General features: G+C 34.7%; 1 protein-coding gene across 1 annotated transcript in view; it reads right to left on the reverse strand.

Annotated features, from left to right (window-relative positions):
• TTC6 (tetratricopeptide repeat domain 6) overlaps window positions 1-15,327 on the reverse strand; it is a 205,674-nt gene that overhangs the window by 139,635 nt on the left and 50,712 nt on the right. The window contains exon 3 of the mRNA XM_049611599.1: window positions 570-662. Within this exon, the coding sequence (XP_049467556.1) occupies window positions 570-662 (93 nt within the window). The remainder of the gene's footprint in view (window positions 1-569; window positions 663-15,327) is intronic.

A 15,327-nucleotide genomic window follows, 5' to 3' on the forward strand; every position in this document is an offset into this window, starting at 1 on the left:
GCAATTTAACAATAGTTTACAAATTCTTTATAAAGGAAATGACCATCGTGCCATCATTTGTATTATGTAAATACAGATTTCTATACACATGGAGCTGCGCCCCATTCATAGGGAATATGTTCCAGATTGCTTTGAATCCTGTAAATATTTTGCCAATGATGGATGGAAAGGAAACTTTATTTCTGAAACAAACTTCTGTCATCAACAGTCCGTATTTCTCCACAAAATTTTTCCCCCATCAACAATAGAAAAAATAAAATGATGCTTTCTTAGAAGCTAATAACTTTTAATTAACTCTCCAACTACTTTCTAGATCTAAATGCCTAGACCAGAGGAATTGTTAAAATCTTTCCCTTCTGAAAAGAGTTTTGGGCCTTATCTCCAAAGGTCTATGATAGGCAGCAACAGTGACCGAAAAGAGCCAAGACTCTCAAAGTGATATTGGATTAGGGATTTTTACAGTTAAACACACCTCTAAAATAAATTATTTATTTAGATAAGCATTCTAGCAACAAGACACAGGCTACTACTTCAATATTGGCAGGGAGGATTCTTATTAAAGACTTTACCATTTGAGGTTCCTCAAAACTTATCTGTAATCCTTGCTTCGCTGGCACTTGAGATGGCTTGTGACCGTACTCTTTCCCCATTAAAGATGTATCCTTGAAGAAGAAAAAGAAAACAATTTAAATAATGACAGTTTTTAAAATCATTGAGCTATATTATTCAATGCAGCAAAATTCTACTCATTTAATCAGTGGGGAATAAATACAAGCTAATCAATACTATGCAGTAAATGAGAAATATAAAACAAAAGACACAATAAAAATATTTTGTCTATTATTCTGACTTCTCGGCTTTTTAAATTATTGGCATCTGTAGGTATATCATCAGATTTAATAAGACAATTAAGTAAAGGTAGAGATACTGTAAAACACGGCTATTAAATGGCTGCACAAGAAAGATAAAATCAAAACAAAAATTTAATCTAATCAAAAGCAAGAAGGAGTATGATTATACTTAAAATTTCAATAAGTATAACTGCTAGTATCATTTTTATCACTACTAATGCTAATTGCTATGATATAGTCTCTATTCAGCTGAAGTGGTAAGAAGACAGTCCACCACAACATCTAACAATGAATAGTAATAAAGAGACCCAGCTCCTGCCCAAACTGTAAAGTCACAGACCAGGTATCAACAGGCAAGTTATTTTGCTCCCCTTAACCTCAGTTTTATCCTCTTTAAAACAGGCATTTGACCATATGACTTTTGACACCCCCTTTCTCCTCCAGATTTTTAGTACATTCACTATAAACCTCAGAAGGGTCACACATCGGTAGTGGTGCTAAATCAGCTCTAGAGTAATGGCTTCTTAGGACTTTAATAACATTTTAAAATAATGCTGGAAAAGATGAAGCTGATCTTCAAGTAGCTTAATGGACTTTTAGAACAAACTCCATCACTTTTGAAAGGAAAACAACAAAATCTCATATTCTACAATGTAAAATGCACAGTATTCAGCACTCAATCAAATTTGACCAGTCTCATGGAGAAGCATGAATATGTGACACTTAAAAGAAGAAAAATTAGAAAAAGAGTCAGAAATGATAGATATGTTGGAATTAGTGGATAAGGATCTTGAAATTTCCAATATAAATATAAAATGCTCGAATATATAAGAGGAGCATAAGATATAAAAAAAAAAAAAAAGAATTGGGCACCTGGGTGGCTCAGTCAATTAAGCATCTAACTCTTGGTTTTGGCTCAGGTCATGATCCCATGGCTCAAGAGGGAGCCCCATGTAGGGCTGTGTGCTGACAGTGTGGAGCCTGCTTGGGATTCTCTCTCTCCCTATTTCAGCCCCTCCCCCACTCTCTCTCTGCCCTTCCCATGCTCACTTGGTCTCTCAAAATAAATAAATAAGCTTTAAAAAAACAGAATCAAATGGAATGTCTAGATAAAACACATTATCTAAAATAAAAATTTCACTGAGTGGCATTAATAGCAGAGAAGACATTGCAGGAAGATAATATTTGTTAACTTGAAGACATAGAAACAACACAAATGAATCACAGAGAGAAATAAAAACTGAAAGAAAATTAATACCCAGTCTAACATAATCTTTCATTAGAGTCCCAGAAAAGGGAGTGTGAAGGGAGCAGAAAATATTTGTACAGAAAAAAATGGCCAAAAGTTTCCAAATTTGATAACAACTATAAACCCTTGATGCAAAAATTTCCATGAATTTCAAGCAGAAACACACAAAGAATACTATGCCAAGCACATTATAGTCAAAATGAAGAAAACTAGTAATAAAGCAAAAAATCTCATCAGCATCCAGAGAAACATTAAGTACAAAGAAACAAATAATTAGTGGTAACAATTACCACAAACTAACATTGCAGGCTTCCTATCAGAATTATGCAGACTGGAAGACAATGAAGCAACATATTTAGAGTACCTGTACTGAAAGAAAACACTGTCTACATAATATTCTATAACCAGCAAAATTATCTTTCAAAACCAAAGGTGAAATACTTTTTCAGCAAACTAAAGGTGAAAGAATTCATTGCCATCAAACCTGCATTACAAGAAATGTTAAAGGAAATACTTTGAGCAGACGGAAAATGGTATCAGGTCAAACTTTGAATGCACACAATGGAAATAAGTAGTAGAATGATTTAAAATGTGTGTAAAATAAAAAGAGACATTTTTCTCTTTTAAAATATTTTTAAATATAATGAATGGTTTAAATAAAATTAGTAATGTATTGTTTTATAACATATATAGATATGAAGTATGCATTAATGATAGCACAATGATGGGAGAAGGGAAAAGAAGTATTCTTCTGTAAGTTTCTTATACCATATGTGAAACATTATATTATCTATAGGGATAATTTAAATATGCACATTGTAAAATCCATTAGCACCTACAATAAAACAATAAAACAAAGAGGTAAATAAACTAATTAAGTAGTACAAAATACCATAAAATGCTTTAAAAATAATTAAAAGAAGGCAGGTAAAGAGGAGGAAAAAAACAATAAACAAATGTGGCATATAGAAACCAAATAGCAAGATAGTAAACATAAACCCAACCATATCAATAATTCTATGTAAATGGTTCTAAATACTCCAGTTAAAAGACAAAGATTGTCACGGCAGAGAAAAAGAAGACCCTACTATATGATTGCTATAGGAAACCTACTTTAAGTATAAAGATATAAATAAGTTAAAAGTAAAAGGATTAAGGGGGTTATAACACACAAACATTAATCATAAGAAAACTGGAGTGGTTGTATTAATATCAGACAAAGTAGACGTCACTTCAAAACAAGAAATGTTAGCAAGAAAAAGAAGATAATTTCATAATAATACAAGAGTTAAGTTCCTCAGAAAATATGAAATTACGCACTAATGACAATGCTTCAAAGGACATTGAAAAAAACTAACAAAACTGAAAAGAGAACTAGAAAATTTCATTATTATATTTGGGAATTTCAAACCAACACTATCTGGCCCCTGAGATTTAGCTTTTTATAAATATACTAACTAAACAGGAAATGTAAAATGTGAAATCCTACAAAAATTTCTTTACAATATTTTAGGTTTATAAATGTAACATTAAAGTATAAAACCCTGACAATAATGAACACCAAATTCAGGATATCATTCACACCTGAGGAGGAAGAGAATTATTGGAATTGGAAACAGGTACAAAGGGGGCCTCTACTTTACTTGTAATTTCCTATTTATTTAAACAATCTGAAGTGAGTATGACAAAAAGAGTAAATTTTGAAAAATCTGGTGAGTACTTTTTCTACAATTGAAAATATTTTATAATAAAGAAATTTCTAAACACATTTCATGTAGGTAATGTAACAATGTCAAAGATGGATTAAAAATATCTTAATAAAGAAAACTAGGGATGCATGGGTGGCTCAGTCAGGTAAGCATCCAATTTCAGCTCAGGTCACAATCTTGTGGTTCACAAGTTTGACAGTTCTGTTCTCAGTCTTGGGCTGACAGCTCAGAGCCTGGAGCCTGCTTCAGATTCCGTGTCTCCCTCTCTCCCTGCCTCTCCCCTGCTCATGCGTTCTCTCACAAAAAATAAAAATAAAAATAAATAAAAAATAAAAAAAGAGAAACCTATAGTTTACCTTACTTGTGAACATAAATGGGAAAAAAATCCCAATTAAAATATTTTCAAATGAAACTAATCATCATATTTAGAAACAATAAATCTTGACTAAGGAAATTCTTCCCAGAACTACATGGAAAATTCATTGCTAGTTCATAAGATTAACAGATTAACATGGAAATTCATATGATTAACTCAGTAACTGCTGAGGATGACCATCAATAAAATTCAACACCTATATCTGAGTAAAAAGTAACTAGAAACAAAAAAACTTAAACCTCACGGGAGATATTTGCAGATTCCTGCACCAAACATATTTCAAAATAAAATATTAGATAGATGAGGCCTAATGCAACAAGTAAAGAAACACCACATGTATAAATAACATAGAGTAGAAGACCAAAAAGTTACTATTAGTAGATTATGTGACCATATATTTCATGGAAAAAAGAAAACTAACTGAAAAACTAGTAGGCCAAAGCATATCTAATAAATTCAATAAATAAAATTTCATACCAGCAATAACCACTTAAGATCCCATTTTTAAAATAAAAATAAGCAAATAATATAAGCAATAAAATGCATGAATCTCAAAAACATTACGCTTAGCAGAAAAAGCCAGGTTAAAATGGTATCAGAAAAGCCAAAAATAGCATCCATCTCCAAACCACCCAATAAAGTAAATATAAAGACAAAAATATATGAAAACTTAAAAGTATTTGTCAAATTAAAGTCCAATGCCTGGGCTTTTTCTTTTTTTCTATGGGTCATACTTCCTTGTTTATTTGTATGCCTCATAATTGATTGTTGAAAGGCTTATAGCAACCCAGGGAGCACTTTTTAATGATGACTAATCACAGTAAGAACAGTGAGTATGTTTAGTGTTTTAACTTGCCCTATTCCCATAATCTGGGAATAAGCAGTAGTCTTGAAAAATAAAGATAACAATAAAATAAATATTTTAGTAACTCTCAGCCATAAGAATGTCTATCAGTTGTTTATGGTCAGTCTCAGCCTATCAATAGTGATGCTATTAACTGGAAATACCTGTGGGCAACTACCTGGGCTCATACTATTTGTGGTGAGCCCTCGGAGACATTTCCCCAACCACAGCAAATGTTGTGGCTGGATCAGCACGTGCTGTTCTTATTATCACTACAACACATACCCCAGCAACAACTACCAGGGAACTTTGAAAAGACAAGGTTTATCACTTATGAGTTCTAAAGGGTACATGGCATACCAAGGAGCACACAGTGAGTTTGTTAGGAGAGGGAGGGAGAGGAATGGGACATGGACCTGGGGTTCTGACTTTATTAGAGTTGAAGTGGGATGCCCAGGGTTTACCAGATTCACTATTTATTGGTGAATTTAAAACACAAGTGTGGGAATTAAAGCACAGGAAAGAAAACACAGGCAGGTAGTCAAAGGATTATCCAGGTCAACCAGAACTTTCCAAAAAAGGGAAACTTCATGGTTGGGGCAGCCTGGCTCTTTATCTAGTTGTGTAGTTGACACACATTCAAGATGGATGTCTTTTAAATGAATGCCTTAGCGATCAAAACCTGAATGTCAGGCACTTACATTACAATCAAAAAAGCTAATTGTCAGGTGCCTACACTACATTGATTTGCACACCTTAGGCTGTGCACATTCTCTGAAAAGACTAGAAGTCCTAAGTTTTCACCTCCGACTGACACTGAGGCTCTAGGCAAGCTGAAAGTTAGAACTAACTCAGGGTTGTAAATTGTCTGCCTGAGGACTGAGGTATGTCCCAACACACAAAAGAGCCCCTCCGAAAATTTGAGACACATTGGTTCCAGGCATTCAAGAAAATCTATATTCAATCATTACCTGACCACTAAGCTAATAAAACAGAGACTTCAGTGGCCACACACAACAGAGAATACAAACTTCACAAAGTTAGTTCAAGAAAGTCACTAATTTTTTTTAATTACAACAAGAAAAACAAGAACAACAATAGGAAATAGCACCATTAACAAACCCTGGGGGGAGAAGTAGGATCTTATTTCCACAATTATCACATTATATTATTTTAAATGTCCAGTTTATAACAACAACCAAAAACAAAAACAAAAAACAAACAAACAAACAAAAAGAGACATGCAAAAAATCCAAGAAATTATGGCTCAACATAGGAAACAAGATATAGAAACCATCCTTTAGGAAGCTCAGACATTGGACCTATTACATAAACACTTTAAATCATCTTTTTAAATACATTAAAAAGCTAAGGAAACCTTGTCAAAGCAACTGAAGAAAAGTATAACAGTAATGTCTCAACAAATTGATAATACCACTAAAAAAGCAGAAGGAAAAAAAATTAAAAATAAAATAAAAAGACAAATAAACCACTAAAACTGACCCAAGAAAAAGCAGAAAAATTTATCAGACCTATAACAAATAGAGAGATTGAATCAGTAATCAAAAACCTTCCTACAAAGAAAAGTCCAGGACGAGATGGCTTCCCTGGTGAACTCTACCAAACATTTTTTTAATCTTTCTTTTTTCATTTAAATGTTAATTTATTTATTTTTGAGAGAGAGTGAGAGAGAACAAGTTGGGAAGGAGTAGAGAGAGAAAGAGAGCACAAGCCGGGGAGGGGCAGAGAGAGGAGACACAGGATCCAAAGCAGTCTCCAGACCAAGCTGTAAGCACAGAGCCCGATGCTGGGCTCAAATGGTGAGATCAGGACCTTAGCCAAAGTCAGGCACTTAACCTTAACCGACTGAGCCACCCAGGTACCCCTCTACCAAACATTTAAAGAAAAATTAACATCAATCCTTCTCAAACTTTTCCAAAATATAAAAGAGGAAGGAAAACTTTGTAACTAATTCTATAATTCTAATACCAAAACCAGATAAAGACACTGCAAGAAAAGAAAACTATAGACCATTTTCCTTATGAGTATAGATGCAAAAATCCTGAATAAAGTACTAGCAAACTGAGCCAGGAGCAAACTATGATGACATGGTCAAGTGAGTTTTATCCTAAGAATTCAAGATGGTTAAGGGGCACCTGGGTGGCTCAGTCAGTTAAGCATCCAACTTAGGCTCAGGTCATGATCTCACAGTTCATGAGTTTGAGCCCTGGGTCAGGCTCTGTGCTGACAACTTAGAGCCTGGAACCTGCTTTGGATTCTGTGTCTCCTTCTCTGCAGCTCCCCCACTTGCTCTCTCTCTCTCTCTTTCTCTCTCTCTCTCTCAAAAATAAACATTAAAAAATTTTTTAAAAGAATTCAAGATGGTTAAATACATGAAAATCAATCAATATAAAATATCTCTTGAACAGAATGAAGGGAAAATGAATAGACATTTCTCCAAAGAAGACATGCAAATAGCCAAAAGCACTTGAAAAGATATTCAAAATCTTTAATCATTAGGAAAACACAAATCAAAATCACAATACCACTTCACACTCACCAGGATGGCTATAATAGAAAAAAAAGACAATAACATGAGTTGGTGAGAAAGTGCAGAAATTGAAACTTGTACATTGCTGGTGGGGACGCAAATGATGCAGTCACTGTGAAACAGTTTGATGGTTACCTAAAACTTAAACATAGAATTACCATATAATCTAGCATTTCTGCTTTTATGAATATTCCTAAAAGAATTGAAAGCAGGTATTCAAACAGACATCTGTACATCGATTTCATAGTAACAATATTCACAATAGCCAAAAGGTGGCAACAACCTGATATCCATCAACTGATGAATGGATGAAAAAATGTGGCACATACATACAAATGGAATATTATTCAGCCAAAAAATAAAAAATGAAGCACTGATGCATGCTATAGCATGGATGGGCCTCAAAAACAGTATGCTAATTGAAAGAAGCCAAACATAAAGGCCATACATATATTGTATGACAGCATTTATATGAAAAATCCAGACTAGATAAATCCATAGAGTCAAAAAGCCAACTAATGGTTGCCAGGCGCTGAAAGCAAAGTGGGGAGAGCAGTAGATGGGGGGGTGACTGCTTAATGTGTATGAGTTAACCTTTCAGGTGAGGAAATTGTTTGGGAACCAAATGGAGTTAATGAGTCTATATTGTGAATATACTAGGTTTCCATTGAATTGTTCACTTTAAGATGGGTTAATTTTATGTTATGTGAATTTCACTTCAATGTAAAAAGAAAAGTGATTAGTATGGTAAGGACTTGGAGATATTCTCTGCTCATTTGACATTTTTACTAACAGTAAAATGTATACTTGATAGTTATAAGACATTGTCCTATGACAAAAGGACTTATTTTTGTTTGTATTATAATACATTCATAGAATATATTATAGAAAAATTCACATCTGACATTTAAAAAAGACCTGTAATGTAAAAAATAACCATTTATTGACAATAATTTTGCTAGTGTTAGATTAAATTCTAGCAACAGAGACACATAATGGATGTGTAAAGAGTAAAAAGCAGTAAAAAAAAATATGCTTCCTCTAACCTTAGGAAATATATTAATTAGTAAGTCAAATTTAAAAAATAGTAAAATAGTTGCTTCACTTAATCTCAGGAAATTAATTAATTTATAAGTCAAAAAAAACATAATCATCTTCATGGCAGTCTCAAGTGAAAATTATATGGAAGGCAGTATGATAAGTTGGTTGAACATACATGCTCTGTGATCCAATTGCTTGGATTTAAATCTTGCCTCTGTTACTTTTGGGCAGACATGAACAAAGTACTTAATCTCTCTGGGTCTCAGTTTTATAAAATGGAGATAATAATAGAACATACCTTTCATGTTTATTATAAGGAATAAATGAGATTATACATGAATATAGAAAATATTCTGTACATAATAGCTATTATTATTCACATTAAAATAAAAACAAAATAAGGATGCCTACTGTCACCAACATCATTTGACATTATACTTACAGATTCTAGATATGAAACATAAATAAAACAATTATAGGAAATGATTTAACCAAATTACTGTTTTTTGAAGAGGCTATCACTGTATGCCTAGAAAACTCAAAAGAATCTAATGCAAAAGTATTAGAAATGTTATTTAGCAGTTAAATCCATTAACAAAAACCAAATTTAGAAAATGAGAAAAGGGGGGAGCCTGGCTCGCTCAGTGAAGCATGTGATTCTTGATCTCAGGGGTGTGCGTTCAAGCCCCACATTGGGCGTGGAGCCTACTTAAAAAAGGAAAAAGGAAAAAAGGAACAAAATCACAAAAGCAACAAAAATATAAACTATCAAAACAGTGCCTTAAGAGTGTGAGGAAAACTAAAAAACTTTATTGAAGATACAAAAGTTGACTTGAATCAGAAATCTTGGATTTGGGACTAAAAAAAAATTGAAAAATTTTAAGAGAAATACAATTACAGTAGTCCCTTCTTATCCACAGGGGATATGTTCCAACATGCCTGAAACCACAGATAGTACCAAACTCTATGTATACTGTGTTTTTTCCTATAAAGACATACCTATGATAAAGTTTAATTTATAAGTTAGGGACAGTAAGAGATTACTAATAATAACTAATAATAAATAGAACAATTATAACAATATACTACAATAAAAGTCATGTATATGTGGTTTCTCTCTCAAAATATCTTACCGTACTGTACTCACCCTTCTTGCGATGATACGGGATGACAAATGTCTATATGACAAGATGAAGTGAGGTGAACGACGGAGGCATTGTGACATAGTGTTAGGCTACTATTGACTTTCTGACAATATGTCAGGAGGAGGATCATCTGGTTCCAGACTGTGGTTGACTGTGGGTAACTGGACCCACAGAAAACAACACCATGGATAAGGGGGAGCTACATGTATTAATGCTATTTTGTCCACCTGGGTCAGAAACTATAATAACTAATATACTTCTACATTTTTCACATGGTCTGTCAGAGTTGAACAAATTTTTTTAACTTTTTTTTAAAGTTTATTTATTTTTGAGAGACAGAGACAGAACATGAGCAGGGGAGGGGCAGAGAGAGAGGGAGACACAGAATCAGAAGCAGGCTCCAGGCTCTGAGCTATCAGCACAGAGCCTGACACTGGGCTGGAACCCACAAACAATGAGATCATGACCTGAACCGAAGTTGGATGTTTAATCAACTGAGCCACGCAGGCGTCCCTGAACAAATTTTTAAACACCTGAAAATTTATAAAGCTATGAGCAGCCCAGCTTCACAATCCTGGATACATTTTTCATGTGTTTCACAGAGCAGCTTCGACCTCTCGTGTCTACCTTAGAGTCCAGAATGTCAGAGCCGGAAGGAACTTGAAAGATCAGTGAAGTCTGAAGGAAGCGCAGATTTCAGCCACTGAAACCAGAGCTCGGAGCCCCAAAGTGTGCTGTGTAGTATTCAAAACAAACAGAGCCCACGGTCTTTCCCCTGAACCGCTTCTAGCCGCTGGACTAGCAACAGAAGCAGCAGTGTTCCTCTGGCCTGTTAGGCAGAACCTGTGTTCTTTTCAAATCCTCTTTAAAAGAAGAGAGGTGCTGAGCGCAACTTTCCCCCTACTCTTCCTCATGCAATCCAAGTTCTCCCCAGAGGAGGCTGGCTGCAAAGACATGGGCCAAAAGAATGTTTTTAACGGATACTCTTTTAAGATTTCGTCAGCACTTATTCAAGGTGCGCTATCTTTAAATAACTTACTACGAAGTTTAAGTTTCAGAAAGAAGGAAAGAAAAGACATTTTTATAGCCCTAAACTAATACTTGTCCACACAGGTTATTTTCTTGAGAAACAGCCCTGATTTGCATTGACTTTTTCTTGTTTCCCCGCAGGCAAAACCCTGCTGGCATTGGCCTGCAGAATCCTGCTTACGGGACCAAGAATGTGTCAGGGCTGCTTTGCAAACCTTCCCAACCACATTTGACTTTTTTTTTTAATTAAACATTTTACATGATTGTTCTGGATGGCTGGATCATATATTCAGTAAACTGTCAGTTGTAAAAAAATATGATTAAAAAAACCAACTTGAATGGCTACCACATAAATTTAAATATCAAAATTGTTACAGACACTATCTATAACTAACTATGTATGGTATCTTTTCCACAAAGTCCTAACAGAATACAGTCCATGATTTCCACTTTTCATATTACTTTTCTGATAGGTGCCCTATCTCATAAAACTATAGAGTACTTTTAGAAAAAAATTATTGAAGCATTCATGAAAAGTTTGTTTAATCCAGGTCATCTAAAACAGATATAATCAGAAAAATATTTCCAGAATATTATCAAGTAATGCACTATCCCTTACTCCTTAACATTCATACCAGGGAAGGCAACACAAATCTAGGCTTTTCCTTTCAAAAACCTACAGATAAATATGAATGAATATGCCTGCTTCTAGGTTATGGTATCTACTATATCAGATATGATATTCCTCTGAATTAAGCAATAATTATTCAGTGATTTAGGACCAGCTATTGACCAACAGTGTGTTACAGTGCTTTAGGGCCAGGGATCCAAGAGAATTAGAAGGCAAGGTTCTTTTCCTCAAGAAGTTTACAATCTAATTAGGGAAATTAAAATAACAGACTAGAAATAATTTTTTTTAATACAAAGCAATGTACTCAAGCAACCTAATTATTATGTACAGGACCCAAGTTCAACAGGGATTCAGTTTATAGGCAGAGATGAGGATAAGAGTACAAATATCAGAATATGCACCAGTTCCAATTATGCCTCTGAAAAAAAAAAAAAAAACTGGGGCTGGGAGCAGAGGAAGAGGGAAGGGAGAACAGCGGTTCTCATTTCATATCTTAATATAAGACCACCTGATTAATTATATGCCTGTATCAATTCACGTTGAAAGTTTTTATACCTCTTTTATTTATTTAGCCAACAGGAATTTATAATTCTAAAACTTTCAAGACATAAACTGAAAAAGGATGAAAACATTTTTGTTATGGTTTCTCAGATGACATTAAATCTGAACATTTCTATCAGTTTTTGCTGTCCCTAAAATCAAATAACAAGTTCAATTTATTTTCTTAAATGTTTTCTATTATAAAATCATTCAAAAAATTTAAAACTTACTAAGTTAGCACACACCTAACCTATCCTAATATTCAGCAAAAACATTTGTAGTACCATTCCCAGGTCTTATTAACAAAAAGGCTCTGGGAGCTAGTGTCCAAGATGGTCCCTAGTGATTTCCACCTCCCAGCAGTTCCCTCCACAGTGAATAGGGCTAACTTGTGTAATCAATAATCAGTAAGATATAGCAGAAATGATAGTGTATAGCTATGTCGTAAAAGATACAGCAACTTCCACCTACTCTCTCTTAGATCACTCACCCTAGGAGAAACCAGCTGTCATGTTAACACTCAAGCAATCCTATGAAGAGGTCCACATGATAAGGAATTGAGGTCTCCTACAAATTTCCAGCACCAAATTGCCAGTCTTGGAATTGAAACCTTCCAGCCCCAATCAAGTCTTCAAATTATGGCAGCCCCCAACAAGATCTTGATGACATCCCATGAGAAACCTCAAGCCAGAATCATACACAGAAGTTGCCCCTGGATTTGTGACCCACAGACACTATATGAAATCATAAATGTCCATTACTTTAAGCTGCTAAGGTTTGGGGTGATCGGTTACAAAGAAATAAATAACTGAAAAAAAACCCAAAAGGTAAAACTCTAGCTCTTCACATATGTCATGACATTTCCTAGAAAACCTATGATCTCAGAATCACATAACAATTATCATTTATTTAGGTAAGTGTGTGTTTTCTTCCTTATTACCTAGTCTCCATAATTTTTGTTAGCCTTTTTGTTTAAGAAAATCTATTAAAAACTGAAGTACTTTGTGCTAGATTATTAATCAAAACAAAAAGTGTGTTCATTAACAATATATACCAGGAGATACTTAATACACCCTTCTTTGTCCCACGTAATTATTCCACATACATCATGAAATAGTATCATCTAACATTTCATTACATATATCAGCAACTTTAAAAGACACATCCCTTTCACCTCACACCTGTCAGAATGACTAAAATCTTGTGTTGTTACACAAGAAACAACAAGTGTTGACAAGGATGTGGAGAAAGGAGAACCCTTGTGAATGTTGGTGGAAATGCAAACTGGTGCAGCCACTTTGGAAAATAGTACGGAGGTTCTTCAAAGAGTTAAAAATAGAACTACCCTATGATCCAGCAATCTCACTTCTTGGTATTTGCCCAAAGAATACAAAAACACTAATTCAAAGGGATACCTGCACTCCTATGTTTAAAGCAGCATTATTTACAATAGCCAAGATATGGAAGCAGCCCAAGTGTCCATGATTGGTGAATGGATAAAGAAGAGCTGGTATGGATACATACAATGAACTATTATTCAGCCATTAAAAAGAGTGAAATCTTGCCATTTGCAATGACATGAATGGAGCTAGAGAGTATAATACTGAATTAAATAAGTCAGTCAGAAAAAGACAAATACCATATAACTTCACTCATATGTGGAATTTAAGACACAAAACAAATGAGTAAAGGAAAAAATTGAGAGAGAAAGAAACCAAGAAACAGACTCTTAATTATAGAGAACAATCTGATAGTTACCAGAGGGGAGGTGGGTGGGGGGATAGGTGAAGTAGGTGAGTGCACTTGTTGTGATGAGCACGGGGTGATGTATGGAAGTGTTGAATCACTATATTGTACATCTGAAACTAAAATAACACAGTATGTTAACTAACTGGAATTAAAATAAAAATTTGGAAAAAGGACACATCCCATGAACCAAATGTTAACAGCATTTATGAAGGCTACCAAATCACAGAGAAATAAAGAGCTTACTAGAAGCAAAAGGTGTTATAAGCCCACACCAAGAAATGGTTCCTCGTCCTATTATTAAACAAAGCCAATGAAGGAAATTCTGTAAGTCCTATAACACAGATCTATAAATAATAATATCTACACTATGTTTATAATTTAGGCAGTTTTTACATATACACTTTCCTTAGTTAAGATGAAAAATGAGGGACGCCTGGGTGGCTCAGTTGGTTGAGCGGCCGACTTCAGCTCAGGTCATGATCTCGCGGCCTGTGAGTTCGAGCCCCGCGTTGGGCTCTGTGCTGACAGCTCAGAGCCTGGAGCCTGGTTCAGATTCTGTGTCTCCCTCTCTCTGACCCTCCCCCGTTCATGCTCTCTCTCTCTCTGTCTCAAAAATAAATAAACGTTAAAAAAAAATTTTTTTTTAAAAAAAAGATGAAAAATGACTAATACCACCCATAAAGGAGCCTTCAGTTATCCCTTCTCCATACTAAATTCCAGCTCCTCCAATTTTTTCTTGTATGGATCTGGGAGTAGAAATGATAAATTTTCAGAAGGACCTATAAGAATGTTCTTGAAACCTCCTAATGTCACACATGATTTAATAACATAAATACTTCAATAATAAAATTCATGTCTCTAAGAGAGAGCATATTTTAATTTATACCATTCAACAAATATTTATTTAAAGAATGACTACTAAGTCCAGGGAATTATGCAGGGTGATGTGAGGGATAAAAAATCACAAGATAAATAATCTTGCCTCCAGGTTGTTTATGATCTGATAGAACAGATTCAGCATTCATTTGATCCATCCTACTAAAAATAAAAAGACAAGTAAGACTCGATTCTGATCACTTAGGTATTCACAGCCTGGACAAACATATATATTGGTACATACATAAATAACAATAATACATGGCATGAAAGACACAGAAAGTAAATTTGTAACACAGAGTTGGAGTGAGGAGGGGGCAGATTAAATAGATTTAAAATAGAAGGCAGTATTTCCACAAAATAGGCATAAGAGAAAAGTAGGAGTTAAATGTGCCCAGTGGATACAAAGGGCATTTCATGTGGAGAAAGACTCCTTGGTCAAATCTTCAAGTCCTTTCTCCTCCCCCAGGGCAGGCACAAATATGCCACTTACTGCCAATAGGTAAGGTGAGGATGAAAGGTATTTTCATATTGGTCCCCTCACTCCCTATACCCAGTTCTACTTCCAAGGGATGGTGAGGAACCCTATGGTTTGCTTCTCTAAAATAGCTGTACTGACAGCCAGATTCCAATGTAAAGGGGGGAATCACTCTATTCATTTGGGTTTATATGAAGTTGTGAGAACTTGAACGACATTACCTATGACCTTAATTTCCCTCCTCCCACTTTGCTCATT

Source organism: Panthera uncia (assembly GCF_023721935.1).
Source record: "Panthera uncia isolate 11264 chromosome B3 unlocalized genomic scaffold, Puncia_PCG_1.0 HiC_scaffold_1, whole genome shotgun sequence".
Lineage (NCBI taxonomy): Eukaryota > Metazoa > Chordata > Mammalia > Carnivora > Felidae > Panthera > Panthera uncia.